Here is a 27,715-nt window from a genome sequence, read left to right as displayed (position 1 = left end):
CTTCTATTTTGGGTTAGGATTAGAGAGAAGGTGGTGGTGAGTGAACTCTGCGGGAACCTAGATGCCTCAGATATCTTTAACCCTATCAATTTGGGTACAAGCCTGAGTACGCAGAAGATACAGCAATAGTGATGTTGGTAGGTGATTTCCTTGCAATGGATGAAGATGCCAGGAGTGTTAGATCTGACATCGCTGCTCACAAAGTGTTTGCGATTTGCCTACAGTAGAAGTGGGCAGACTTGCTCTCAGGTGACTTTGTTCCTTCCTTGCTCACTGTTTCCAGAGTTCCCAGTGTTGGGCATTTTCTCTTCCTGCTTGAGGGTGGTGTTCCATACTGTTCCATCTAGTATCCTCTTTATGCAATGAGTCCATGAGGCCTGCAGGGTGGTACGGGCAGAGGCACATTCAGCATGCCATTTGATAGCTAGGTTTGTATCTCTATCTCACCTGACCGAACCAGTGCTGTCAAACACCTGCACCAGGGTCTGAGAGGGAACAGGGCATGGATGAGAGCTAGCTAGCTGATGTTCAAGCCTGATAAGACCAAGGCAATGCTGGCAGGTTGAAGGAAGCGACCAGAAGATATGGAGTCCTTCTTACTTGATTGTCCCACCTGTTACAAGATACTGCATTTGAGGGTACCCGGATTGTTGGGTCCCCAGCTGCAGTTAAATTGTCACAGAGCATCAGTGTCTAGAAAGCCCCCCCCCCCCCCCAGGAGTTTGTAACCTTGCTACTGCTATTCATGCCTTTGTCACTTCGAGTAGATGAGAGCAGCATGGCTTGTGGGGATGCATTAGCTAATGCCTTTACTTTTAATTGATAGTATTTAGCTTTTGTCAAATGCACTTAGAGCTGAGGACAGGCTTTTGGTACATTATAAATCTAACTCGTGTAACCCCATGTCAGTTCTGAAAGTCCAGGTTCCAGCACCAAATGCATATTTCTGCAGCAGCAAATGGCTGTTAAGTGGAACTGAATTTTGTATTTGCACCGTTTCAGTTAAAGATAGCTTTGTACAGACAAGTGCTACCCCTCAAACAAGTGAAGAGCCACTTACCATAGCCTGACACCACTGCTGACAAACAAGGAACAACAATGGCAGCAGCTGGAAAAGATGGAAGAGTTGGTTAGAACAGCACTAAACAGCAGAGAGCTCAAAGCAGCAAGGATAGCTAGAAATGCAGCCACACTGGTTACTACTGCACAGAAAAATGTGAAGCCCTAGAGCATTATACCAACAATGAATCATAAGTTTTCATTCAATTTAATAATAAAAACACCCCCACAAAGCCAACCTACACAAACAACTCTTGAAGCCGTAAAGGCTATGAGCACTCAGCAGCTGTTTTATATTACAGTGTTTCTTCCTGAGAGCCCTAGAGGGAAGGGGCATAAAGGTCACAGTTACATTCTATTCAGCTAACTAGCAGTTTTCCAGATATCTATCATCTTGTCAGGTGTAGTGGGAGAGGGAATCTTTCATACATCACATGCACAGTGAGATTGCCATGTGTGGAATCATGAAGAGTCCTCTGAGACATATAAGTGTATAGTACTTGTGTATAAAGTGGATAAAAGCAACCATATTGTTCTACAATGCAGTATGCAGATGCCAAGTCTAGTGAGAAAATATGCTAGCTCACAGAGCCCAAACTACACACAACAGCCAAGATCTAACAATGAGAACTGCCCTCTTACTGAAACAGACTGTTTTTCTCCCAACAAGGAAGAGCTGTAGCATACAAAATACTTCCCAGCAAGGAAAGGACAATCAGATGGCAGAAGCTAGGCATCCTCCAGTGAATCTGAATGATTTGTTAATTTTTCATATACACTTGTCTCTAGACAAGCAAGCTGGCAAACAGACTCTTCCTAAAACAGGAAACCTTTTGTTTTTAATTCAGGGATTTAAAATTTTGTACCCATTATAAAATGTATCCCTTCCACTCAAAAGAGAATATCCTGTTGTTGTAATAATGTTAACTCTTTTGGGAACATCTTATGGTGCCTGTCCAAGAAAAGATTTAAGGTGCTTAAGTCCCACTGAAGTCAAGCACGTGCTTACGTGCTTTTCCAAATAGGGACAGACCTAAGCTCATGCTTAATTGCTTTCCTGAATGGAGGCCTGAATCTGCAAAAATTACTTCCTTTTAAACATATATATGTCCATGCACACACACTTCTGCACTTTTCTTCATAAACGACAGATTGAGTTGTCCCAACCTTCCCCACGTGTGGTTAGCAAGGCAGTCAACAGTATAATTTTCTGCTCTTCTAAGTCCTCCCTTGACTGTGTTGTAGCATAAATCAGAGTGTTTATATACAGCGCTTCTCATTCCTGCTCCGACAGACAGTTATGCAGCTCTCCTCAGCCCAGCCTCCAAGGTGTAATAAATAATGCAGCTGTTGCAGTTCTGAACAGCAAAACTGCCTGCCTTTTAATAAGCTGGGGTATTTTTATTTAATGTACAAGTTGTCTCTAGGTCTGGGAGAGAAAAAGAATCTGAAATGCTCCCCAGTCAGCTGAGACAAGATGAGTGCTGGTGACATTTACAGACGGCACCATGACAACTTCTAGGGGTACAATTAGCATCAGAATAACCCAGAGCTGCGATTCCTTCCAGGTTTTATAAGCAAGAAAGTCAACTTTTATTACCTATTCCATGAAGCCTGAAGTACATCTTTATTAAACAGGGTGAGGAAATCTATGAAGTTGATTTGCCATACTTAGGCTTCAATATCTATTGGGAACTATCTGAATAGCTCACCAAAAGAATAGAGCAACAGTCCAGCGCTCAGCACCATCGCGTTACCAGCCCATCCAATTAACATGAAAGCAGGAATCAGCAGCATTATAGCCTAAAAAAAAATGCAAAATGAGTGTGTCTCTATTATATCTACAGCCATATTCATCAAAAGCCTAATCCTAGGTTTCTTGGCACTGCGCTGCTGCTGAGAGGGGCAATATTTAAGTTAAGGAGACAGTTCCCACGTTACCACGTTTCCCTTTCTAGGTTGGTCTGTTGTTTTTACTCATGGGAGATTTATTTCCTTTTCGGTGTTGGGGAAGTGGAGATTGTGTCACTGAGGATGCAGAGGTAGAGAATGCCCAGGCCAGATTGGCAGAACTGGGAAAGAAGCGTGTGTAGAATAGAGCAATAGGAGCATTTGTCCCCCTTCTCCTGGTAGTGCTGATGGATGCTAGGAGATGCTGCATCCACCCCTCATCAACTGGAGGGTTAGTCACCATGGTGCCGGGGAAGAAGATCCTTAGAGTTCAAAGAACACCATCCACCCCAAGGTAAAAAGAAACAGGACATGATTCTCCTCTTCCTGTTGTGCAGTAGATCTTTGTTCCCATATTGTCCTCTCTCCCTTCCTATTTGAAAGCACACTATCAGAGCCGGGCTCCACCATGTGATTCACAAAGGAGGACTTTAATTTTTCCCCAACTCTCACATTTTTACAATTCAAGGATAGCTGAATTGCTGCTTTCACTCTACTGAAGAGGAACCACACCCACAATACTGACCCAGATTCACGTCTGAGCTACTAGAGTTAACCATGACGGAAGGAAACACTCCCACCAGAGCCAGCAAAGTAGAATATTGAGTAAACATGGTACATTCAGGGCCAGTCAGTACTCTGTGTAGTGAAGGCAGGAGTGTTTACTGTACCTGAGTGGTCCATGCTAACTAAATAGGGTGCCCTGACTGCACACTATACATGCACCTGTGGTTGAGGATGAAGGGGCATAAAGATTAATGGGGTGTGTGACAGCAGATGTACTGCAATGAGCTGAAGTCAGTCACAGTAGGTGAGACAGGGAAGGAATGGGAGGAGAAGGTGGTCAGTATAAAGGACAGAGCAGTGCAAATACAGAGCACTGCCATGCAAAGACTTCTAAAACTCCTTGCACTGCTGTCTTTGGTACAGCAGAGGAACCATTCACATTCTCTTGCCAGGAAACATGATGGAGTTGGTTTCACCAGCAGAAATAGCATTTAAGAAAAGCTGAGTTAAACTTAACTAGTGTGAAGTGGAGCTTGTTAATCCTTCTGCTCTGTCATGATTCTATACTATGCTGGACTGGAAATTACATACAATAAATTGTCGGGCTCAACGGGTAGTGATCAATGGCTCCATGTCTAGTTGGCAGCCGGTGTCAAGTGGAGTGCCCCAAGGGTCAGTCCTGGGGCCGGTTTTGTTCAATATCTTCATAAATGATCTGGAGGATGGTGTGGATTGCACTCTCAGCAAATTTGCGGATGATACTAAACTGGGAGGAGTGGTAGATACGCTGGAAGGCAGGGATAGGATACAGAGGGACCTAGACAAATTGGAGGATTGGGCCAAAAGAAATCTGATGAGGTTCAATAAGGATAAGTGCAGGGTCCTGCACTTAGGACAGAAGAACCCAATGCACAGCTACAGACTAGGGGCCGAATGGCTCGGCAGCAGTTCTGCGGAAAAGGACCTAGGGGTGACAGTGGACGAGAAGCTGGATATGAGTCAGCAGTGTGCCCTTGTTGCCAAGAAGGCCAATGGCATTTTGGGATGTATAAGTAGGGGCATAGCGAGCAGATCGAGGGACGTAATCATCCCCCTCTATTCGACATTGGTGAGGCCTCATCTGGAGTACTGTGTCCAGTTTTGGGCCCCACACTACAAGAAGGATGTGGATAAATTGGAAAGAGTCCAGCGAAGGGCAACAAAAATGATTAGGGGTCTGGAACACATGACTTATGAGGAGAGGCTGAGGGAACTGGGATTGTTTAGTCTGCGGAAGAGAAGAATGAGGGGGGATTTGATAGCTGCTTTCAAATACCTGAGAGGTGGTTCCAGAGAGGATGGTTCTGGACTATTCTCAGTGGTGGAAGAGGACAGGACAAGGAGTAATGGTCTCAAGTTGCAGTGGGGGAGGTTTAGGTTGGATATTAGGAAAAGCTTTTTCACTAGGAGGGTGGTGAAACACTGGAATGCGTTGCCTAGGGAGGTGGTGGAATCTCCTTCCTTAGAAGTTTTTAAGGTCAGGCTTGACAAAGCCCTGGCTGGGATGATTTAATTGGGGATGGGTCCTGCTTTTGAGCAGGGGGTTTGACTAGATATCCTCCTGAGGTCCTTTCCAACCCTGATATTCTATGATTCTATGATAGTGGCTTAATAGTCCAAGTGTACAGTATGTCACTGAGCAACCATGCAAAGAAATAATGCAAAACAGAAGAGACTATCACCAGGGAAAAGCAAGGATTCTAGAAACCCTGAAAAGCTGTTTGGTCTAGTTTTGCACATTACAATGTACGAGGCAGCAATTTTCCTGGTCCAAATGCTTCACAAGCATTAGGCAACATTCTCCCATCACACGCATGGAATTGCAGCTATTATCATCCCCATTCTATAGACGGGTAAAGAAAGGTAAAGAGATGTATGGGACGCTATCAACTTTAAAAAAATAACACACCTTTGTCTGAACACTGAAGAGCACTATAATTGGAGGAGATTAGAGAAAAAGATTCTCTATTTTTCCACATTGTTTAACTTATGCATTTGACAGCACTTGCTGTACAGTAAGTTTCACTGTTTCCCCATTTGCGCTTATTTTCATAGAAAGGAAAGCGCCTTTGGAAAAAAACTTATATGATTATAAAACCCACCAATATTGGTAAGGGGACACAGGAGCAGGTGTAGTATCTGAAACTAATTAATTGTATTTTTATTGCACTAGGTGCTGTACAAACATACTTACTCTTTTTAATACTGACTAGATTTCAAAATTGATAGTATCCCTTAAAATGATTTACCCAGTGCCAGAAAGGCAGTCAGAGATGGGATTACAGGAGTTCTTGCCTCTTAGTCCTGCGTTCGCACCACTAAACCATACCAGAAATCACTGGAAAATATACTCCTCACATCACGTAGACTTGAGCCTGTGTGTGAACTGGGCTAACTCTCAGAAGTGTCAGCAGCTATGAAGAACTTAGATTACAGAAATTTTAAATAATATATTAGAGGGAAAGAAGCTACAGTATTGTGGGAGATGGTTCATATGTTTTAATGTTTTGTCTGCTTGAAAAATGTCACTACAGTGTTAATAGATAAAATATGCCCATTCAATTAGAAGCATGAGGAAATGGCCTAGAGAAGTCACTTAGATGTTCTGATAAAATCAAAACAAAGCTTACTCCATCCCTCTGATTTTAATCTCCAGTACAGTTACATCCATAAAATGCCCTCTGTTTGCTTTATTAATTAAAAAGTAGCATGTCAGAGTCAAGAGGAAATGGAATAAATACAAATAATATATGTTTGAGAAACATACCCTTTTTACGGCTTTGATTTCACATCCTGGTCTGATTCGGCGAGTGTAGCCTCCCTGGATCACAGCCATTGTCATCCCAATAAAGAAAAACATCTTGCCCTGCTGCATACTAGAAGGGATTGGAGAGAGGGGAAAGCACAAATTAGACATGGCTAACACTCACACACAAGGTCTTCTCCTTGGATCTAGATTACTATTTCCTAAATTAAAGAGATGGATATTTTAGGTGCCCACATGGCAATAAAGGGGTCTTAACAGTCAGACAGAATTAGGCACCACCACCACCAGTCAAAATAAAAAAATAAAGGTAGATTGGGTTGCTCAGAAATATAGAGCTCTTCACTTTAGCCTGCTGCTATCTAAGGCATTCCTAGGGCAGCCCAAGGGTAGGCATTCAAGGACATTACTGACCAAAATAGCTTACTGTCTGATGGCTTTCTGGTGACCTATGTGAAATGAGTTGTTGGTTTCCAGTGTACAAGGTGTTTCACATCCTAGAAACCAACACCCCCATCAGCAGTCTCAGCAGAGAGGGGAAGGAAACTGAACAATTAACCCTGGCAGTGGCCCCTTGAGATGAGGGTAAAGGTACATTGATGGGGAATGTACTGCCGTTGCCCATGCTATTCCTCCTCTGTAGAAAATACAGCATCTTTAACAAACCACTTACAAATTTTAAATTAAAAAGATATAAATTTGGGCAAAACATAATTCCTGGACTGGTCTTCTCTCATCACTATTGGCTACCAAAGTATTTGAATTGTATCAACTCTTACCTACATAACTAGCTTGTCCTCCTGGCCAGTTCATTCAAGGACGTCATAACACAGTCAAAATCATGGTCATAAGAGGGACATATCCAAACAGCAGATAGTTATTATATTACTGAATGAATTGCGCAGAAGAAGCAGGATTATCACAAAGGAAAAGGCTTCCAGTGACGTACAAAGATCTTTAGAGACTAACAAATTTATTTGAGCATGAGCTTTCATGAGCTACAGTGTCCGATGAAGTGAGCTGTAGCTCACAAAAGCTTATGCTCAAATAAATTTGTTAGTCTCTAAGGTGCCACAAGTACTCCTTTTCTTTTTGCGGATACAGACTAACACGGCTGCTACTCTGAAACATGTCACAAAGATCTTTGTAAATCATATTATGATGAGGGAAAGACAGAAATAGAAAGAATATCCAGAAACAAAACCAACCAGAGATAAGGACTACTCACAGGAGTAAATGCTGCTAGATCTGGTCCCAAGTTGGGACTCTCTCTACAAGCCAGCAATTAAACTGCTTTCAAGAAGAGAATAACAATATGAAAGAGTATGACAGGGTTTGATTAGAGGAATTCAGCGAACCAGAAGTTGCATTACATAAGGGTTTGCACACTGTATATAATACAGAACTCTGCTGAGCAAATATAATCACATAGCTAAACCCTATATCCATTCTGCTTTATTTAAGCCTTAAGATACATGCTGACACAGAAAAGCTCTTTGGGTAGCTTTACATGAATCAATACAGCCAGGCCAGTTAAGCACAAATTCACAGTACATTTTCCATTTGTTTTGATTCCATCAGAGTATTTGCTTTCCTGATAGATGTGTCTGTAGTCAACTATTCTTCCTGGCTTATAAAGAGAAAACTTGGAGCATTATAAATCAATTTGTAACAGAATGCAGTTTTGTAGCACGTTAACATTTGTCATTAAAAGGCACCCTTGAAAATTAGGAGAAGCCTTGAGAGGGTCTCTTGGGAAAACAATGAGCAAAGAAACACTAGAGAGTACACAGTACATCTCTTCCAAGCACACTTTACCTGCTGAACTGGAATCGCTGATGGGTGAGAAAACTCAATGTGTATTCAAGACCAGAAAACAGGAAGAGATAGAGGAAATAAACTAGGCCCAGCACCTTGAGATTCTGAAGGTCTAAATAAAAAAAAAAGAGAGAGAAGGAGACACTACACCATAAGTACCATTTTAAAAAAAGATAACAAAAGCAACATTTAGTACCACTTAAATAAAAAGGGTCCAGAACTTATTTCCAATGCTTCTGTATACTTCTGTGACTAGAGCATAAAGGTAAGTCTACACTACTGTGCTACATTGGTGCAGACTGCACTGTTGTAGCATGTCTGGTGAAGACGCACTATGCTAATAGGAGGGCGCTCTCCCGTCAGCATAATTACTCCACCTCTGCATGAGGCGGAAGCTATGTCAGCAGGAGAGCATCTCCCTCTGACATTGCACTGTGTGGACACCGCTTTAAGTCAATGTAACTTACATTGCTCGGGGGGTATTGTTTTCACACCCCTGAGCAACGTATACATTACATCAATTTAAGTGGTAGTGTAGACCAGCCCTTAGGAATTAAAGTGAAAAATAAAAGCAATAACTTCCAAGGAAGTGAACACTCAGTCATATCATTAAGGTTCTCTTCCTACTGGAAGGAAGCCAATGGGTAAAGACTTTCCCTCCACTACCCCCCAACATTTAGCCCTCAATGTTTTCTTTCATTTAATACCTCTGTTTTATAGGACGAATATGGATGCAAATGTTGTTGGTCTATCTTTTAGGCATTAGTGGAAGTGGTCAATTATAGAATGTAGGTGGTTTGTAATTGGCCTTGAAAATGGAGTCCTATGCGTTACAGAAGTAGATGGAGATGGTTTTATGCTACACAGTTCAGAATAAGATGTTTCATGTGTCTAACACTATTCCTTTCCACCATTACAGTAGCTGGAAGGACAGATTAACTCACTGGTATGACTGGCAAATTCCAAATACCTTTACTCAGAGAAAGTCTCAGCCAAAGCCCTGTGTCTGAAAATCCCCAAACTTTGAGAGGGGAAGTTTGAAATCAAAATTCCAAATTCTCCAATTAGAGGAAAAATGCCTTGGACATAAGCGCTGACTTCTAGTTTTTTCCTAGGGGTGGTCCATCCCCACTCTGCCCTTCCCCCTGAGCCCCCGCCCTCACCCGCCTCTTCCTGCCCCTGCCATGCCCCCTCCCTGCCCCACCCCTGCTCTACCTCCTCCCTGAGGCCCCCGCCCACCACTGTCTCCCAAACTCCTCCCTGAGCTGCCAAACAGCTGTTTGGTAGTGTGGCCAAACAGCAGTGGCTGGTGGGTGCTTAGCACCCACTATTTTTTCCCATGGGTGCTCCAAGGCCAACAGAGTCTGCACCTATGCCTCAGGATCTGGCATTCCTGGTTTCCAGCCTGGCACTGTGGAAACAAGGTTAGCTAACTCATGGCTTGATCTGTCTCTTTAGGTCATTTAATTTGCTGTGACGTACCTACAGCTAATGCCCACGCAGAACGGAGAAGGAATGATGGAAAGGAGAGTGGCTCTAGACCCCTGACATAAACCTCAAAGCCATCCCTTGGAGATAACAAAGCCCTGGTCAACACCCAATGCAGCTTGCAACTCCCATTTTGTAAATAGTTAACATAGGTCTGAAAGATCAAGGGGAGGGGTGGGGTTGCTTCTGAAATGGTCAAGATAAAGGGAGAAAAAGTGTATTTAGAAATCACTGCCACATCAAGGGAACACATATGGCATAACGTGAAAAAACAAGCAGCACTTACTCTCCCTCAAAGGTGAGTCCTTTCCTCTGGTGACTGCAGAGAACTGAAACAAAGCCAGCGGACTAAGCAAGTCAATCCCTGCCTGAAATCCACACATCATGGAGGATACCTAAGAAGAGAGAGGCAACTGTGGCTAGCTTGTATGAACTAGAGCAGGATGAATTAGGTTTGCACAACCCACTGCCAACAATCCTAATGTTTTGAATGCATATAAATGTGCTTCAAAACTGGCCCTTGGTAGCCAAAAGGTGGAACATTTCTAACAAAAACAAAAAATACCAAAACCTTTCACAGAAAGCAGAATGCAAGGTTTTTACCTCTAACCAGACTTGACACCGGCCACATGAGCAAATGTTCTCCATACACAGGTGCATACACAAACTCTGCAATCAGCTAATGGCATGTCTACCAGATACACACATATAAACAACGGGTTTGTGTGCACAATTTTACCCCAAGCACCTACAGACTGATTTTGGCTGTTGGTTAGCTTATACCCATATCACCCTGAAGCCAGGATATGTCAGGGACCAAATAAAAATAACCAGCAGATAACAGCATTTCTCCGCTTTTACTTTACCTCTCTTAGTTTTGTTATTAAGAATGGACAGGACAAGTTTGCCTCTATTCCATTCACCAATCTTCACTTCCCTGTTGTCCAGATGGGCTCCACAGGCCTTGCATATTTATAAGGCATACATTATTATTTGTTTGTATTACACTAGCACATAGAAGCCCCAAAGATCAGGTCCCCTAGGGCTATTGAAATACATGCAACATGTGCAATCAGCTACACGATCTGTATCACACCCAATGACCCAATGTGTAGCATATAAGCAACTTCTTTGTTGTTTGCATTTGCAACCCTTTTAACCAGCCACTGACACCTACTGGGAAACCATGAGAAAAAAAAATCCTTTCTAGAAACATTGTGCTAATGTGGTCTGTATTTTTTATCTGCTAATTTTTCACTGAGGGGAATCTCTGCTTTTTAAGACTTCATCTACCCTTGCTGCTTATGCCTCACCTTAGCCAGAGCCTTCTGTGATCCCACTGACTCTGTGGAGTCAATTACTATCTCATATCAAAGCATTTGGATTTAAAAATCAAGGTGGGGCGAATTAGAGAAAACTATTAAATATATGAAATCACCATTGCTAAATGGAGTGGTTTCTTTAAGGCAGGTCTGAATCATAATTTCATGAGGCAGGCATGGGGGAGCCACAAGATGGATTGAAGATCCCTACATAATAATACGGATGCACTTTATATCTTCAAAGCACTGTCCAGACCTTAGCTAATGAACTCTCACACCATCTCTGTCTACAAAGAGAGTCCATAGCCCTAACAGACTGCCATAAACATGCAAAAGGAATAGTTTGAATTTTTACAAGTACACAGGGAAAAAGTGTCAAAGTCTTTAGCTAGGATTTCAGACGACATGATGCATGAAAGAGCCATAAAAAATCACAGCGGGGGAATAAAGGAACCGCCATTTCACACGACACACCCTGCTGGCATCACTTAGGGAAGGTCTAAAGTTTTTGCCATGGCTGGAATAGCACAGGCAAACTTTCCTATGCTATTCTAAATGCCCAAATATAGAGACAGAGGGTTCTCCATTCCACAAGTGCCTTGTAAATGGAGGGTATGTTTGAAGGGCTGGGTGCTACTTAGCGGGAGGGACAGAGACAATGACACTGCATAAGCCCTGCTGCAAGCCCTAAAGTCAATGGAGTTTTACCTACTTACACCCAGGGCTGAATTTGGTCCAATGCTACAAGTTTCTGTCTCCAGGGACTTACAGAGGAACCTGTTTCAGGGCCGTCCTTAGGCATATGCAGCATACATGGCTGTGTAGGGCACCCAAAAATTTGGGGCATCATTGGGACCATAGGCGCTGACTTCTCATATTGCCAGGGGTGCTCGACTTCCCCACACTTTACTCCAGGCCTGTACCCACTCCACCCCTTCCCCCAAGCCCCACCCTGCCTCTTCCCACCCCTGCTCCACCCTCACCCCTCCTCTTCCCCGCCTCCTCCCCTGAGCACGCCCCATGCCCGCTCCTCTCCCTCCCTCCTGGAGCTTGAACACAGGAAGCGCTGGGAGGGAAGGGGAGGAGTTGGTAAGTGCGGGGCCGCCGGCACACAAGAGGCACAGGGGGAGGGGGGCAGAGGGGAGGAGCTTGGCGCCAGCAGGTGCTCTGCACCCACTAAATTTTCCCCATGGCTGCTCCAGTCCCATGGGTGCTGTTGGTGCAGCAGTAATGGAGAATTAATAATGCACTCAAAGTTGGAGTTCTTGTTCATAGTTCGAGTGAGACACAGAAATTTCAATCCTTCCCACACCAAGTAGAGCATTCATGGTATTTTTAGTCCGGTACATTGCTTAGGTACTACAATGATGAGCACATTATAAATATTGACAATTAGAAAGAGATTCCCAGACTGTTATTGACAGCTGTATCCTGATTAGTTTAGATTAGACAACCAATTTATGGCCTGCTTTGGCTAACTGAAGAAATCATGTCTTAAAGAAATTTCACTGTATTTTCATGATTGAGTTAGAATGTTGTCTGAAATTTTCAAATTAGATTGGACCAGCTCAGGGTGACATAGTATTCTAGGGTTTATCTATTGGCCCCATCAGTTTCTGAAGAATTTGAAGTTTAGTGTAGCCAACAGAAATTCAGTAGTAACTATCTAAGCATTTTTGATGCAGTGCAGTATCTAGGACATGATTGCTAATCGCAATTGCTACTTTCTGTCATTGCCAGTTTAGGTGGGTTTAACTTCTGGTCTAAGGACTGAACCAAATCCCTGAGTTTGTGTCTCTCCCCATACATTTCCACTGTTTCAATAATTTTCAAGTCCTGCCCTTGCCTGTAGGAAATATGGATTTTCAGAGCCACTTTCAGCATATTTTACCCGTTTTTCTTTGGGGAGTGTCTCCGGAAGCAGGAAGAAGATGAAAATTAAGTCAGTAACAGCAAACATGAGCGCAAGCAAAGCTGACCGAAGATAGAAGACTTCTCCTTTCCCTGTTTCCATGGCAAGGTAAGCTCCAATCATAGGCCCCACGGTAAATCCAAGTGAGAAAGCAACACCAATCATTGCCTGTTGAGATATAGTAAACTTGCAGTTTTAGACATAGGTTTATTCATGACCAAGATTTTTTATTTTTTCTTTTGTAAAACTGGATAACTGTTAAGTCTGTCATACTCTAATAGAAGCTAAACTGTAGTGCCAAATGCTAACACAACATCAAGCGTGATCAATTATGCAGGTAATGGAATTAAACACCTTTTGATCCAGTTCAGAAAGACAGTTCTAAAGCGATTCTGTCTCTTGCTAAACATCCATGAAGCAAATGCCAAAAAACTCCACAACCACCTTGAGGGAAGGGGCAAGTGTGTGGCAAACAGCAATGAATGGCAAGGCAGAGATAACAGCAACAGAGCTGAAGCTTGTGAATTATGTGCTTATGCAGTTCAGGACTTATTCACCCTGTGATGTGCTTTTAGATTGTAAAGCTGCTTAGTGTAGGATGGTGTCAGGGCATCATGTGTACCACCTTGGTGGTAATAATGTTGTTTCTCATCCCTCATGGTTCTTTTGCAATTCCCAGCTACTGCCCTATAAATACAAGTTAGATAAAGGTGAGCAGGCTTGGGCCAGGGCAGAATTAGGATTGGTGGATTCTAAGAAAAACCCATGATGGTGCAGGAAATAGTAAAGGTGCCCCATAGGGGGAGGGATAGCTCAGTGGTTTGAGCATTGGCCTGCTAAACCCAGGGTTGTGAGTTCAATCCTTGAGGGGGCCATTTGGGATCTGTGGCAAAAATTGGGGATTGGTCCTCCTTTGAGCAGGAGGTTGGACTAGATGACCTCCTGAGGTCCCTTCCAACCCTGATATTCTATTCTGTGATTCATTAGGTAGCTGTCTTCTCTCCGGTTCAGCATTAAATCAATGCACCAGATTGGGGCTATAATGCTGGAGGAAGGAGGCTAAATACTTGTGACGATTTATACCCTGTGCACGCATTCTGGCTTCAATAGAATTTAGCACAGAATTTAGTGCAGGGTCTTTAAGAGGAAACATAAAAAAAAAAAAAAAAATCTAGGGCTTGACCACTTGCTGTCTGAATACAGGACTGAAACAGGAACACCAGAGTTCTAACCCTGTTTGCAATTGAATCCACCTTGGGCCTGAGACCAGCCTCTTAGTATTTCTGCCTCAAATTCATAATCTGTAAAATAAGAATAGTACTACTGGCTTGCTTACCACACAGAAGTATAGTGAGGATTATAGTGTGGAAAGTGCTTTGAAAATGAAAAGCACCGTATCAGCAGTCAATATTATTGTTAAATTTAAAAATCTCCACATATTTTCCCCAAGTGCAAGTTAGCCAGAATACAGAGATTATAACATTCTGCCTACCAAAAATTCACCCTATAGTTTCAGTTAGATAAACATTATAGTACAGGAAGTGTACTGACACTTTAACAGTTGCTACAATGCTATACAAGTATTGCTTTCCACACCAGAGTTGGTTGCATTTCACCAGCGAGTGAAATGACTCCTAAATAAAGTTGGTAAGTCAATTTGTAAAGTGCTTTGGAATCCTTCTGGAAGAAAGACACTCTACAAATGTAAGTCATCATTATCACTTGATCAGTGAAAATATATCAGAACTAACAAAACATGCAACTCTTATGAAAAATTAACAAGAAATCCCATCCGTATAGCCAGCATTTGTAACTCACCATGCCCTTGCTCCTAGTTTTTGGAGAGTGCAGGTCAGCAATTACAGCAGCGGACAGGCTGACATTCCCTTTACTTATTCCACCTAGGACTCTGGAGAGAAGAAAAATACCAAAACTCCTAGAGATAGCCCAGAGTGCATACGATGCTATCAACCCCACCTGCAGAGAGAAGAGGAGATTTCTCTTACATAAAACAGTAAAATCAGCATCATTTTAGGATTATTTTCTAGCTAGACTAGTGTTTGAAAAGTAAAATCAATGTCTGCTCCATTAGTCATGAAACAACAAATGCTTTCTTGAATAAACTGGCATTTCACCAGACATGTACTACTCTGAATGTCAGACAGTAAAAATCCGATAAGGAGAACCCATCTGTAATCATTTCACATAATCCACTATTGTACATTATGTTAAGAGGAAGTTTGTCCGATACAAAATTTCTATTCTTTTTATGCATTGAAAGGTGTTTAGAACATCTTTGTACAACTTGCTCCATTTTGTTTACAAGACAGCCACTGAAATGGTTTCCAGTATAATTAAAATATTTAAATAAAATCTGCAACCCAGAAAAATTCTAAGACAAAAAGAAGAGACAAAATCCACTGATCTGAAAGTCAATTTTAGCCCTCAGTTTTGGTGAATAATAATTGAACTCACACGTGCTTAATGCATTAATCTGCAAAGACTTTATTGGATGATGGGTTGTGTATGTCGTTTGCTGCCGAGATCCCTTATGCATGTTCATACTTGCGCTGTATTATACCTATAATCAGAGCCCTAAATTTGAATTTGTAACAGCTACCAAAGAGAGAAACTGTTTGGTGAATGTTCATTAATACAATAAATAAATGATATGTTGCACTTCCATCAAATACTTTCCAGTCAAAGATCCCAAGGTACTTTACAAGGGGCTGGAGTACATAATATTATTATCCCTGTTATACAGATGGAGAACTCAGGGACAAAAAGATTAAGTCCAACATTTTCAGACTGAGTGCCTAAAGCCAAGCACCTAAATCCACATGTAGGCACTTGTACAGGTGGTGTGATCTTACATGTTAGAATGTCAATGGTATTGAGTTGCCTAAATGATACAAATAAGCGCTTTTGAAAATCCCACTAGGTGCCTATTTGCACCTTTAGGCACCTAAATACCTTTTAAAATCTGGCCCTAAGTACCTAATGTTAGACCCCCAAGTTTGATCAAGTGACTTGGCCAGAGGAGGCAGCAATGGCCAGGAGTAGTGCTGAGCACTAATCACACTGGCCTCCCTCTGTACATCTGATTTATACTGATTCTAGTCAGGCTGCCAGACATACCACTGTCAACAACATGATCGGCCTTCTCCCCAAGCAGTCAGACGCAGCACCCGTGAGCGGAGAGGAAAAAAACTGCAGGATGGAAAAGATGGAGCCAATCAGACCTAGAAAAGATGATCATTAGACTTAATCATAAGACATGCTGCCTCAGTCTTAAACACAAAGGCAGCCTAACTGCTTAAGGCCTATCACTTCACTATGGCCCTTAAAAAAACCAACAACTCAAACACATATAAAAGATACGCAATTATAATGTCAGACTGTGGCCATGAACAGCAGTTATCTCCCTGGAATGCAAACACCCCCAAAATATTGGGGCTAAGTTCTTATTTAACTGAATTTAACTGGGTTTTCAAGGGAAATGGAAATGCAGACAAACCAGAACAAGATGGGAAAGCTATGAGACTTATGGGGGAAGAAGGGGTGTGTCAGTAAAATGCAAATTCTCTGATATTTTCTATCTCTGACTGCAAACTCTTCCTGTTCCTGGAGAGAGGATAATATAGGATTTAACAGCCAGTCAGTATAACACACCATTCTTTTAAGTAATTTTTTGATTAACTGAACTTGGATCTGTCACATTTAATTAGCTTATCTTTTCTGCCCTTGGTATCAAAGGCAGCAGTGAGACATATCGGGATATGTGACTCCCTCACATAAATGGCAGTGAGTCTACATATCTGAGGAGATTCCTTGAAACCTACATTCTGTCCCTGTGATCTTCGGTTCCTCTCTTCTCTTGCCATCTCCAACTCAGTTCCCTCATTAATTTGTAATACCTTTGTGACAAACTGCCAAGAAAATGCTTTGTTGTTATAGCTTTTTTCTTTAAAGGAGAGAGCTGGCTTATATGTCTTACTTAGAGAACCTATCAAGGCTGAAAATGCACAGAGACCATGGGTTAAATTTTGTACCACTGAATGATAAAACTGTAAAACTCCCCTTGACTTTAAAGGAGTCAGGATTTCACATCAAGTATTTGGGTATCTGGGGGAGAATAATTTCTTTGTGGTTGCTCAACAACAAAAAAGTAAAAAAATGAAACAAAAAAAACCAAAACAAAACAAAACAAAAGCCGTACATCTACTTACAGCTTTAGCTCACAAATGAAGGCAGCAAGGTTAATTCTCATTTGGATGGACATTAATTATTAATTATTATTATTTGCATTGAAGGAGCAACTATGAGCTTCAATTCCATTATGCTAAGCACTGTACAAACATATTTCAAACAGTTGGTTCCTATCCTGAAGAGATTTACAATCCAAGTATGAGACAAGAGACAACAGGTGGGTACGAGGCAGGTGCAGGATGGAAGTACGAAGCAATAAGGAGATGATTACATTTGCTATGATAAGCAGTGGTCTCCACAGATGGCTGCCAACATCAGCTGTGGCAGCTGGTGCCCAAAATGATTGCTGTGCCTACAAGTGTGCCCCTTCCTCACTACCTCTGTCTCATACAGGGAAGGGAGGAAGAAGGCAGGGGAAAACAGTTGCTCCCCCTTCTCAGCCAGAATCCTGAAATGTTCACTCGTGTCTCTTGGATGTATGAAGTGTGAAGCACTAGTGAAGGGTACCGTAATGCAGATGGTGCAGCTTAAACCACAACATCACAGCCTATGCCAAGAATGTAAACTTGGTTGTTTACACATCTGGCCCAACACACAGGCCTCTTCCCTTCCCTTGCTCACTATTAACAAATCTGAATTAGCCTTTCAGAGTCCTTGATTCACTGCTTTGCTGCCTGCAATGACTTATGGAGGAGCTGGAGAAGACTCAGTCACAACAGAAAAGGAGTACTTGTGGCACCTTAGAGACTAACCAATTTATTTGAGCATAAAGCTTTCGTGAGCTACAGCTCACTTCATCGGATGCATTCATCGGAGTATACATCCAGTGAAGTGAGCTGTAGCTCACGAAAGCTTATGCTCAAATAAATTGGTTAGTCTCTAAGGTGCCACAAGTACTCCTTTTTTTTTTTTTGCAAATACAGACTAACACAGCTGATACTCTGAAACCAGTCACAACAGAAGTGCCCTGGTGGCAACAAAGAGTACTGCACTCTGCAGAACAGCTGCCACGTCCCTTCCATAGACACTGGAGCGTGGCTGCCAGCTGAGGTATAAATGGTGAGCCTCTAGTCACTCAACACCCCCTGCTGATTTGTCTCCATTCCTGGGAAACTCAGTGCTAAAGTAGTAAAGCACAGCAGGCCTGGCCTAGGAAGCATGACTGAGGAATAGGTTGAACTGCTTGCCTGACTAGTCAGAGCTATCAGTTCCATATAAGCAGTATCATTTACCAAATATTTATAATCTGCTTCTCTTGGGTACTTCTAGGGCATCTTTTACTGTGGTATCTAAGTCCAAATTTAATAATGGTGACATATGTTTACAAATAAAAACATTACCATAGAAGAGAGCCGGAAAACGACACTAGATTGCAGGTTCATTCATACCTCCAAACAAGACAGTGTTGTACTTCCTCTCCAGAGGTACCCCAACCACTGCAGCAAACCAGTCCACACCATGCTGAAGTGATAGATAGAAACCATCCTACAAAAGAGAGTCATAAGTCATACAGTTAATGGTTCTTAGGGAACAAACTCTCTCTTGCAGGCTTTGACTTTATTTGCAAAAATGTAGCATTGCTTTGTCTCTGAAATGCCACTTGAGACAACTTCCTTCCCCAGGTGTATGTATGGGGTATATGCCTGATGGATCAGTGTAGTCACAGATATATTTACTCTGCCCTTGACCTTTCCTCTCTCTCTCAAAATCTCTTCCACGGTGGCACAGACAGACTCCCATAGACCAATGCAGGGTTCTGAAGCATGAATGGGATGCAAAGCCCATGTGCTGGCTCCTAGCATCCAGTCCCTCCCTACACAGCAGAGCCAGGCTGGTTCCACTCCAGGTAGAGCCCTTGGCAACCATACAGCAGGGGTAGAATTTGCCCCATCATGCCCTATGGAAACATATGACTGGAACACAGAGCAGAAGATGGCGAATAAATGCTACTGAGCTAGGCACTAACTCCTACACTTGCTAAGCCTGGATTTTATACATAATAAAGCCGCAATTTGAGTTACAAACTCATATCTCATCCCGGCCAGGTCTTCTACATTCCTGTTAGAGTCCTGAGACTCTCCCTGGTTATCTTCCACATTGCACACCCACCCTAGAAACCATGTGTCTCCGTCACCAGCCTCCTACCAAAGAGAAAGGGGCTATGAACAGCTTCACAGCCCCTCATTAAAGATACTCAGTTAACCGGGAGGGATGCTGATGAACAACAGAACAGGCTCTGTGTCTCCTTCCCACCTCCTAGACTCAGGGACCAATAGACTGGGAGTAGGAAGGAGACCCAAGGTTTACACTTCACTATTCAAAGCACTAGGCCACCAGCCCAGCCCAAATTCCTCATATTTTACTTGAGTGAGGAACATGTTGCGACAAAGTAGGAACTTTTTGTAATATTTTTATGAGGCTTTGTGTGCCTCCGTTTTCTCCCATAATTTGCTTTGCTGCCCAATAGAGGAAAAAGGGATTAAGTTTGTTCTCAGGGAAGATTAAGAGACATGGGTGTGCGCGTCACCTTGCTGTCTGGGTGAACAGAACAGAGTTGTTAAGAAACTGACTGAAACTGACCCAGATCAACACGGGGTCCAGAGAGACAATGCAAGCTCTACTCCCGGGGGAATTCTGTGCCACTGCACATGCGCAGAATTCATGTGTCCCCCAGACTTTTTTTTCTCCACGGAAAATACATTCTGCTGAAGAGGACCTGCAGTTACGCCTTTTGGCTACCAGGGACTGCTGTGGTGCCAGAACAGAGGCAGATGGGTCACTGCTCCCCAGCCATAGCAGTCAGCATCTGATAGGGAGAGAGCAGAGACTGTGTTCCTGACAGCACCCTGCCCATGGGGCCAGGTAAGAGAGCACTGGATGTGGAGAGGACAGAGAGAGCAGGACACACGGGGCTGCTGCGGGGTCACATACACTGGGGTTCAGAAGGGCTAGATAGACTGGAGTGGGGACTGAAAGGGAGTGGGTGTGCATGGCCACATGGGGATGGGTGTTGTTCAGTGGCGGTGCAGAGACACGTAGGAATGGAGGGTGGGGTGGCTGAGAGGTGCTTCAGGGACACATGGGGAAGGGGGTGCATGGGGGGGGTTCAGAAACACATGGGGACAGGGAAGGGGGTGGCTGAGTAGGGGTACAGGGATACATGGGGATGGGGGAGGGATAGCTGAATGGAGTGAAGAGACACATGGCGGAGAGGGGGCTGAGTGGGGGTGCAGGGACACATGGGGATGGAGAGAAGGGGGAGCAGGAACACATGGGGGCAGGAGGAGGAGGGGTGGCTGAGTGGGGGTGCAGGGATACATGGGGATAGGGGACAAGAGGTGGCTGAGTGGGAGTGTAAGGACACGGACATATGGGGAAAGGAGCAGATGTGCCTGACTGATTGGGAGAGGCTAGGAGTCAGCCACAGTCTGCATGGGGAAGATTCCCCAACTCCCTAACAATACCCCCCCCCCCCCCCCGCCAAAAAAAAACTGTTTCGTACTTCTCCCATCCACACCCAACAACCTTCCAGGTTCAATCCCAGGTGCCTTCGCAGCAATTATTTCCCTTTTCCTTAGCTTCTGCATTACCCCTGGCTCTCCCAGGCCTTTGTACTGCTTCTGAGGGATGTGGGAAATATGTTTCTATATTGTAGTTTAAATGAATTATTACTCAAAGTTCTATATGAATAAAATATGCCTAGTAAATAATCTATTTGTCAAAAAACATTTCCTGAATCTTTTTTTGTTGTCTGTATTGTTACACACATACTTGTTGACAGATATTTTGAAATAAATTACCAAAATAATTGAAACTGGCATGATTATAATGTGTTATTTTGACAAATAAAATACGCAGAATTTTGCAGAATTTTAAAATATTGTGCACAGAATTTTTTTGGTGCAGAATTCCCCACAGGAGTAAAGCGCCAATGACTCATTAATTGACATTCTCAGCAGAGAAGCTGAGCAGAGACCTGACCTTGAGAACAAAGGACAGAGACAGAGAATAAGTGTGGGCTTCTGGTTCTGAAGGAGGTGGGCTCTCCACTGGGACTGAGTGAGGAAATTAGAGAGAGTGAGCTGGAAAATGAAGTTCACTACAGTTTGGCCTGGTGAATTGCTCTGGCTTGATCAGAATGGACTATGCTTTAACCTTTATTTCTCCATGATAACCTAAGGAATTCCAGTGCTGTGTTCCAGTTGACTAATAACGCTTATCCTGTTTTGAAAATGTTGCTTAGGTGTCACTGCAAATACTTGCAAGGGTGTATTAGACCCTGAAGAGCGTACAAGTCTATTTCAATTGCACTTACTGGGCAGAGCTCAGTATAAAGCAGGAGTGCTGTAGGCCAGAGACTACAGTCTAGGAGGCAGTAAGACTGCAGGACCTCCCCTGAAGGAAAAGTGGGACTCCCTGGGGTCAGCCATGCTGAAGGAGTTCTTCCAAGAGACTGTTTAAAAGCTGGGGTGTAGCACAGATCCTGTGGATCTGTGACATGTTTCTTCATGACTCTGTCAATCAAGGCGTTGGTTTTTGACAGGTACAGACTGTCTAGCCATAGATGGCTTTGGGGGTTCATGAATCCTTCCTTTGGAGTGAGGGTGGGGGGAAGCAAAGCTTCAAGAGGGTCCCCAGTTTACACAAACAGTACCAAATTTGACATGGAATCATGGTGTTCAGTGCTACCTCAGCAGCATGCTGACTGGCATTTTGCTAGCTGTATCCAGATGCTCATTGCTCCATCAATGTGCTTTCTGCTAATCTGCTCTGAAGAAGACCCAGTAGTGGGGACTTCTCCCTCCTGCTGATCATAAGTGTGTGAGTGCTTGGGGACCAGGAGCACATGTCCCATCTCCACCCAAACAGCGCAGGGTAAGAGGGCAGCCACAGGAAAGGGAATTAGAATGGTGGAGATAGAGTAAGAGGGCTTAAGGCAATGACAGAATGAGGTGGGGGGACTATCTCAAAAAAAAGATCACCAGAAGAGCTAGCTCTGTGTATTGCTTTAATCAGAGGCATCTACTTACCCATAAAACCTACTGCCAACAAAGAATTCAATATTTTCCATTACAACCTAGTTGCTGGCACTGGTAATCGAGTAGTCATGTAAATAGATTTGAACACTGGGGAAGAGAGGAGAATATAGCCGAGAGAGAAATGGCAAGTCAGCCAGACAGGTCACAAGAGACGGAGGAGGAACAATGGATGCACAGCACCACACCTCGATGGGTTTGTGCTGTAAAGGACACTTAAGGCTGGATTAAGAAGCCAAAGTAAAGCTCCTTCTACCCTACAGAGCTTGAGAGACAGTTCTGGCCCCCTCACTCACACAGCCAAGAGAGACAGGGTAGAGACTGCAGACCTTGTTACCAAGAGATGGGCTTCACGCCTCATGGAGATTCACTCAGCTGGCTGAGCCACACAGCAGCAGGAAGCCCAGCGTTAGATCTGACTACTCATCACTGGAGACCAGGCAGCCACAGCCACATGTTAGTAAAAGAACAGCAAGGCAGAGGGCAAATTCAGGACAATTACAAGAAGTAGCCACTCAGTAATCTCTGGATTTCCCCAAACATAGACACCTGACCCTGACTCAGTGGCAAAGGTGAGAAAGTCTTACTGGGCAGAGCAAAACAAACCAATCAAATCCATAAGAACAATCTAAATACACCCCAGATTTGCGGGTGGGGTTTATTCTGCATGTAGCTTTTGAGCTATGTCAGGGGAACGGGAACCCCACACATCCCCCCTCCCTCTGTATCCCCTTCTTTGAGATCACCTTGTGCCCAGATTGTATTTTCAGCAGGTAGAGTTTAGTTCTTACTTACATCATTCTTGCTGTAATACTCAAGGATTGAAGGAAGGAGTGGCAAAATGAGAGTGAATCCCAGCAGGTCTATAAGGAGTGCCAGGAAGACAATGGTGATCACCCGACCAGAGCTATCTTCAGCCTCTGACTTGCCCTTGGTGGGGCAGCTACTTTCCCCCGTTTCTGTGGCCATGTTGTCAGGCGTTGCACTTCTGAAACAGAATAACAGCACTCACTCTGAAGCATTTCAGGCACTGACGTTATTTCACCCAAAGGGGAAGAACTTGCTGACTCATTCTTACTCCATTTCCCCCAGTGCAACCATATAGCAATTGCTAGTTTAGAATCCTGGTTCACTAGGGAGGGGGCTGTTTTGTAAAACAGAACAGGCCCCCGGCCTCACAATTCCTGGTCCTTAGTCACGCAGCTCATTTGTTCTGGTAAAAGTGTGGCATGATGGCAAGAACCACTGTTCAAAGAAAAACTTCAAGCATTCGGTACAATCACTCCCAGATAAATTAATCTGTGTCTTAACAGGATAAAAGGTGCTAAGTCATAGTGTCACTAACTATACCTCTTTCATGTTTAAATACAAACAATTTTTCTGGACTTGTTTTGTAAAAATGTTTTCAATCCAGCATTAAAGTATAACCATGGAATGGAAATGTCTCCTCAGGCAGGTATCTAACAGCATTTATGTCTACAGTAGATACCACAGTGATTAGTGCTGTATAAACACCTACAACAGCATGACTCACTGATCACTTCAGGGAGGGTGTTATGCTCAGCACTGGCAGCTCAAGAAACACTGTAAAACAAAGTTCGATTTGAAATTACTAGTATGTCTTTAAATCTATACAAAACCATAGGAGGGGCATAACTGTAAGGCAACTGACACTTTTCAAGGATCTTATTTTAATTTCTTGTACTGCTAGCATAACTATCAGCAAAATATGTTTATTATTTGTATTCTGGGAGCACCTAAAGACCCCAGCCAGGGTTGGGGCCCCATTATGCTTGGTACTATAAAAACACAGAAGACCCTCCATGTCCTAAAGAATTTACAGTCTGTCTATATGTCTGTCTGCGATATAATACAAAAAGTTAGCAGTTTGTCAAACAAGGTGGAGTGTTTTAAATTAAAGTGTTTTAAATCAGCAAGCATGAAACATCAATTTAAATAATTGTTTTTAAACTTGTTTTGTATTTGTACTTTAGTTATTTCCCTAAAGAAAGTTTTTCTCATTAGTTGGTATAACCATTTAATTATGTTGATTTGCAAACAAATATAGTCTTTACACTAAATTTGGCACTTCTTTTTGGTAATGAGGAAGATATTGTGCATCTATATACATTCATTTAAGCAATTACATAGTTTCGCTTACATTTATTCATATTCTTAATGTTTACATTTATTCAGATTTTTAATATTTTAATATTAGAAAATGGTGACTAATGCATTTCTTATTTACTAGATAATAATTTTTTATTTGGGATTTGTGTCAAGCTGCATTTGGATGAAAATTGGGAATCAATAAAAATGTACAACAACATTTCAAAATTGTCTTTCTTAGTTAAATTACACTACCTTAAATGTGCTGAATATAAAATAATTAAAATGTATCATAACATGTTTTGCATTTAAATTATTTATTAAATAAAGATAGTATTAACTGACGTTAGTGAATTGACGGATTGTTTCTGGTAACTATGGACCAGATTTTTAAAAGGTATTTAGATGCATAAAGATGCAGATGGGTCCCAAGTAGGATTTCAAGAGTACCAAAGCACTAGGTGCCTACTGGCATCTTTAAACACCTAGATACCTTTGAATATCTGACCGCATGTCCTTCAAGATATTAGAATGAATAGATCTCATCCTCTCGCACCTGGTTTTTCTTCAGAGGTTAGAAGAGGAAAACAAGCTTTCCAGCTTTTTCAATTCCCAATCAGGGTTTTCAACTTTGCCTAAACTGATCCAAATGAAGAAAATATTCTCTCTGCTAGCTAAATTGAAATCAAACACAATTAAGGCAGAAGCTTTTCTGCACAACAGAAATGGAAAGTACTCACATTTGTGAAAATGCAAATACCATCATTCAATTGTAAAGGCCGAAAATAACATATACACTTAATACAGTTAATGACATTGTGACACATTTATAAAGCCTGAGTTGACCTCAAAAATTAAATAGGCTTCCTCTTATTCTGTAAATTTAAAGATATTCCCCTTGATTCTGTACATAGTTAAAAATGCAGCCCCTTTTAACATCTTTAAAATTTTAGGAGGCCTCATTGATGTAGCATTTTATTATTTTTATTTTAGTGAGTTTAATAGATTATAGTATGTTTAGGCCTTACCATAGGCTGCCACAATTTCAAATTTAATTTTAAAACAGGTTCATTTTTAAAAGGAAAAATGTATTTAATTTAAATAAGAAAAATTGTTAAATTAAGATATCCTTTAAAAAAAATCTATTTTTATCCATGGTGTTGTCAAAACACTGCAGCACAATTTCTCTACACTCACATAACAATCTTCCCTCCCAAGGTCCCGACAACCCCAAAAAAAAAAAAAAAATTAAATTCAGATTCTGTGTTTACTGAATCAAGCAGTAAAAATGGGAAAAACTACCTCTTTATCCTCCTTCAGTTAATAGCCAAACTACGATTGACTTCCATTGCTTAGGATTGGGCCCAGTGAATAATGTCTGGCATAAGTTCTATATTAAGGAGATAATCTGTATTCCAGGTACAAACCACTGGAGATATAAAATTGTGCTAAACCAAGTAACACTCACTGGAGATTTTAAAACTATTTGTGTTCACAGATAGATATTTTCTCTACAATTCTTTAGTACTGCGTTATTGATTATTGCAGCTAAATTAAAGAACTAACATTCTCGGGTAAACAAAAGAGGACACTTACAATCCATTTATAAAACTTTAAAAATTTTAAAACTTCAAATCCAGACTCCAGCGAGAAACTGCTGAATTGGAATTCATTTGCAAATTGGATACTATTAATTTAGGCTTAAATAGAGACTGGGAGTGGCTAAGTCATTATGCAAGGTAGCCTGTTTCCTCTTGTTTTTTCCTACCCCCCCCCCCAGATGTTCTGGTTTAACTTGGATTTAAACTTGGAGAGTGGTCAGTTTAGATGAGCTATTACCAGCAGGAGAGTGAGTTTGTGTGTATATGGGGGTGGGGGGGATGTGAGAAAACCTGGATCTATGCAGGAAATAGCCCGACTTGATTATGTAAAGAGTTGTCACTTTGGATGGGCTAGCACCAGCAGGAGAGTGAATTTGTGTGGGGGGGTGGAGGGTGAGAAAACCTGGATTTGTGCTGGAAATGGCCCACCTGTTGATCACTTTAGATAAGCTATTACCAGCAGGACAGTGGGGTGGGAGGAGGTATTGTTTCATATTCTCTGTGTGTATATAAAGTCTGCTGCAGTTTCCACAGTATACATCTGATGAAGTGAGCTGTAGCTCACGAAAGCTCATGCTCAAATAAATTGGTTAGTCTCTAAGGTGCCACAAGTACTCCTTTTCTTTTTGCGAATACAGACTAACACGGCTGTTCCTCTAAAATCCATTTATTGTAACAACAATTGTTGCCATAATGCAGCTGAACCTACTGCTACATGTAACAGTTTATTTCTTTATGTATAAGAGTATATGACACTTTTTAAAAAAAATTGCAAGTCACTCTAATTATAAACTTTTAGCATTATTTGTAGGGGCTGTTTTCCCAGGTTTTTTATTCTAAACTTTTGAGTTTTGTGTAGATGAACAAAAAATCATAGGATTTATGGCTCTTTGAATATATTGTAACAAGTAATATATATATTGTAATGAGTAATCTCTTTGTAATGTTCTCTAGTGCACTTTAATGTAGCATTGTTTCAAATACTACTACACTTTAGGGAACACCGGCAGTGTTATCATGGACCAATTAATGTGCCACATTAGTGCACTTTTGAAATCACACCCCAGCAGTCCACATACTACTCCCCAAAGACAAGCCCTTAGATACAAGTAACCATTACTGGTGTTTATTGGATAAATGCCAGTTTCAGGGTTTTTTTTAAAACAGGGATGTTTATCACATAAAGACAAAAATCAGGAGCCCTGATTATTTGTTTACCTAAAAGATAGCCGGGTAGTTGAAGTCAACTGTGAGCATTAGTTTAGGCCTTGAAACTTGGGCCAGGAATTTTTCATTCTCATTCTTCTCTGGTTAGTGGTCAGGAGAGGTTGTTGTTCAAGCCTTCACCTTCTTCTCCACAAACAAGCCAAACTGCACTTTATCATACATAAACATACTGGCCTTCTTCATTCAATACAAGCAACACTGCATCTCTGCCATGGCAGCCCACCTTGCTTCCTGCAATGGCCATTCTATAGTAGGGGATATTTTAGTTCAAGGAAATAGTGATGGATGCAATGCTCTAGAAGCATGGAACATTCAAAGACTGTTATGCGGAGATGTGACAGATAATATGAACACATGGAATAGTCAAAGACAATTGTATCAGCTTTTTATAAATGTTATATGTATCTTTATGGGCTAGCTAGTGATTGCATTTCTGGCTCCATGCAGGAACTCAAATCACTGAGGGGTAATCAGAGCCATAACCAGGGCAGCCAAACTGCAGGAGCGAAATAATGGGGCAGAAATAGAGGCATGCTGAGGGCTTGGTCGGGGGGGAAGGGACAATTTCAAAATTGTCTTTCTTAGTTAAATTACACTACCTTAAATGTGCTGAATATAAAATAATTAAAATGTATCATAACATGTTTTGCATTTAAATTATTTATTAAATAAAG

The 27,715-nt window shown here is 42.1% G+C and overlaps 1 protein-coding gene across 7 annotated transcripts in view; it reads right to left on the bottom strand.

The window, feature by feature from the left end:
• Positions 1-27,715, bottom strand: part of SLC75A1 (solute carrier family 75 member 1) — a 37,225-nt gene that overhangs the window by 4,562 nt on the left and 4,948 nt on the right. For 2 of the 7 annotated variants that reach the window (XM_048849076.2, XM_048849078.2), the window contains exons 2-11: positions 22,900-23,092; positions 18,457-18,553; positions 15,998-16,101; positions 14,678-14,836; positions 12,839-13,027; positions 9,912-10,020; positions 8,138-8,249; positions 6,323-6,431; positions 2,772-2,862; positions 1,061-1,108 (exon numbers count right to left, since the gene is read on the bottom strand). In XM_048849076.2, coding sequence (XP_048705033.2) covers positions 1,061-1,108; positions 2,772-2,862; positions 6,323-6,431; positions 8,138-8,249; positions 9,912-10,020; positions 12,839-13,027; positions 14,678-14,836; positions 15,998-16,101; positions 18,457-18,553; positions 22,900-23,073 — 1,192 coding nt within the window. In that variant the 5' untranslated portion in view covers positions 23,074-23,092. Of the gene's footprint in view, positions 1-1,060; positions 1,109-2,771; positions 2,863-6,322; positions 6,432-8,137; positions 8,250-9,911; positions 10,021-12,838; positions 13,028-14,677; positions 14,837-15,997; positions 16,102-18,456; positions 18,554-22,899; positions 23,093-27,032; positions 27,467-27,715 lie in introns of those variants that run through there. The other 5 variants (XM_075128081.1, XM_075128080.1, XM_075128079.1 and 2 more) reach the window with 4 other exon arrangements.

This window comes from Caretta caretta, chromosome 4, assembly GCF_965140235.1.
Source record: "Caretta caretta isolate rCarCar2 chromosome 4, rCarCar1.hap1, whole genome shotgun sequence".
Lineage (NCBI taxonomy): Eukaryota > Metazoa > Chordata > Testudines > Cheloniidae > Caretta > Caretta caretta.
This window is presented reverse-complemented; position numbering and strand designations above follow the sequence as displayed.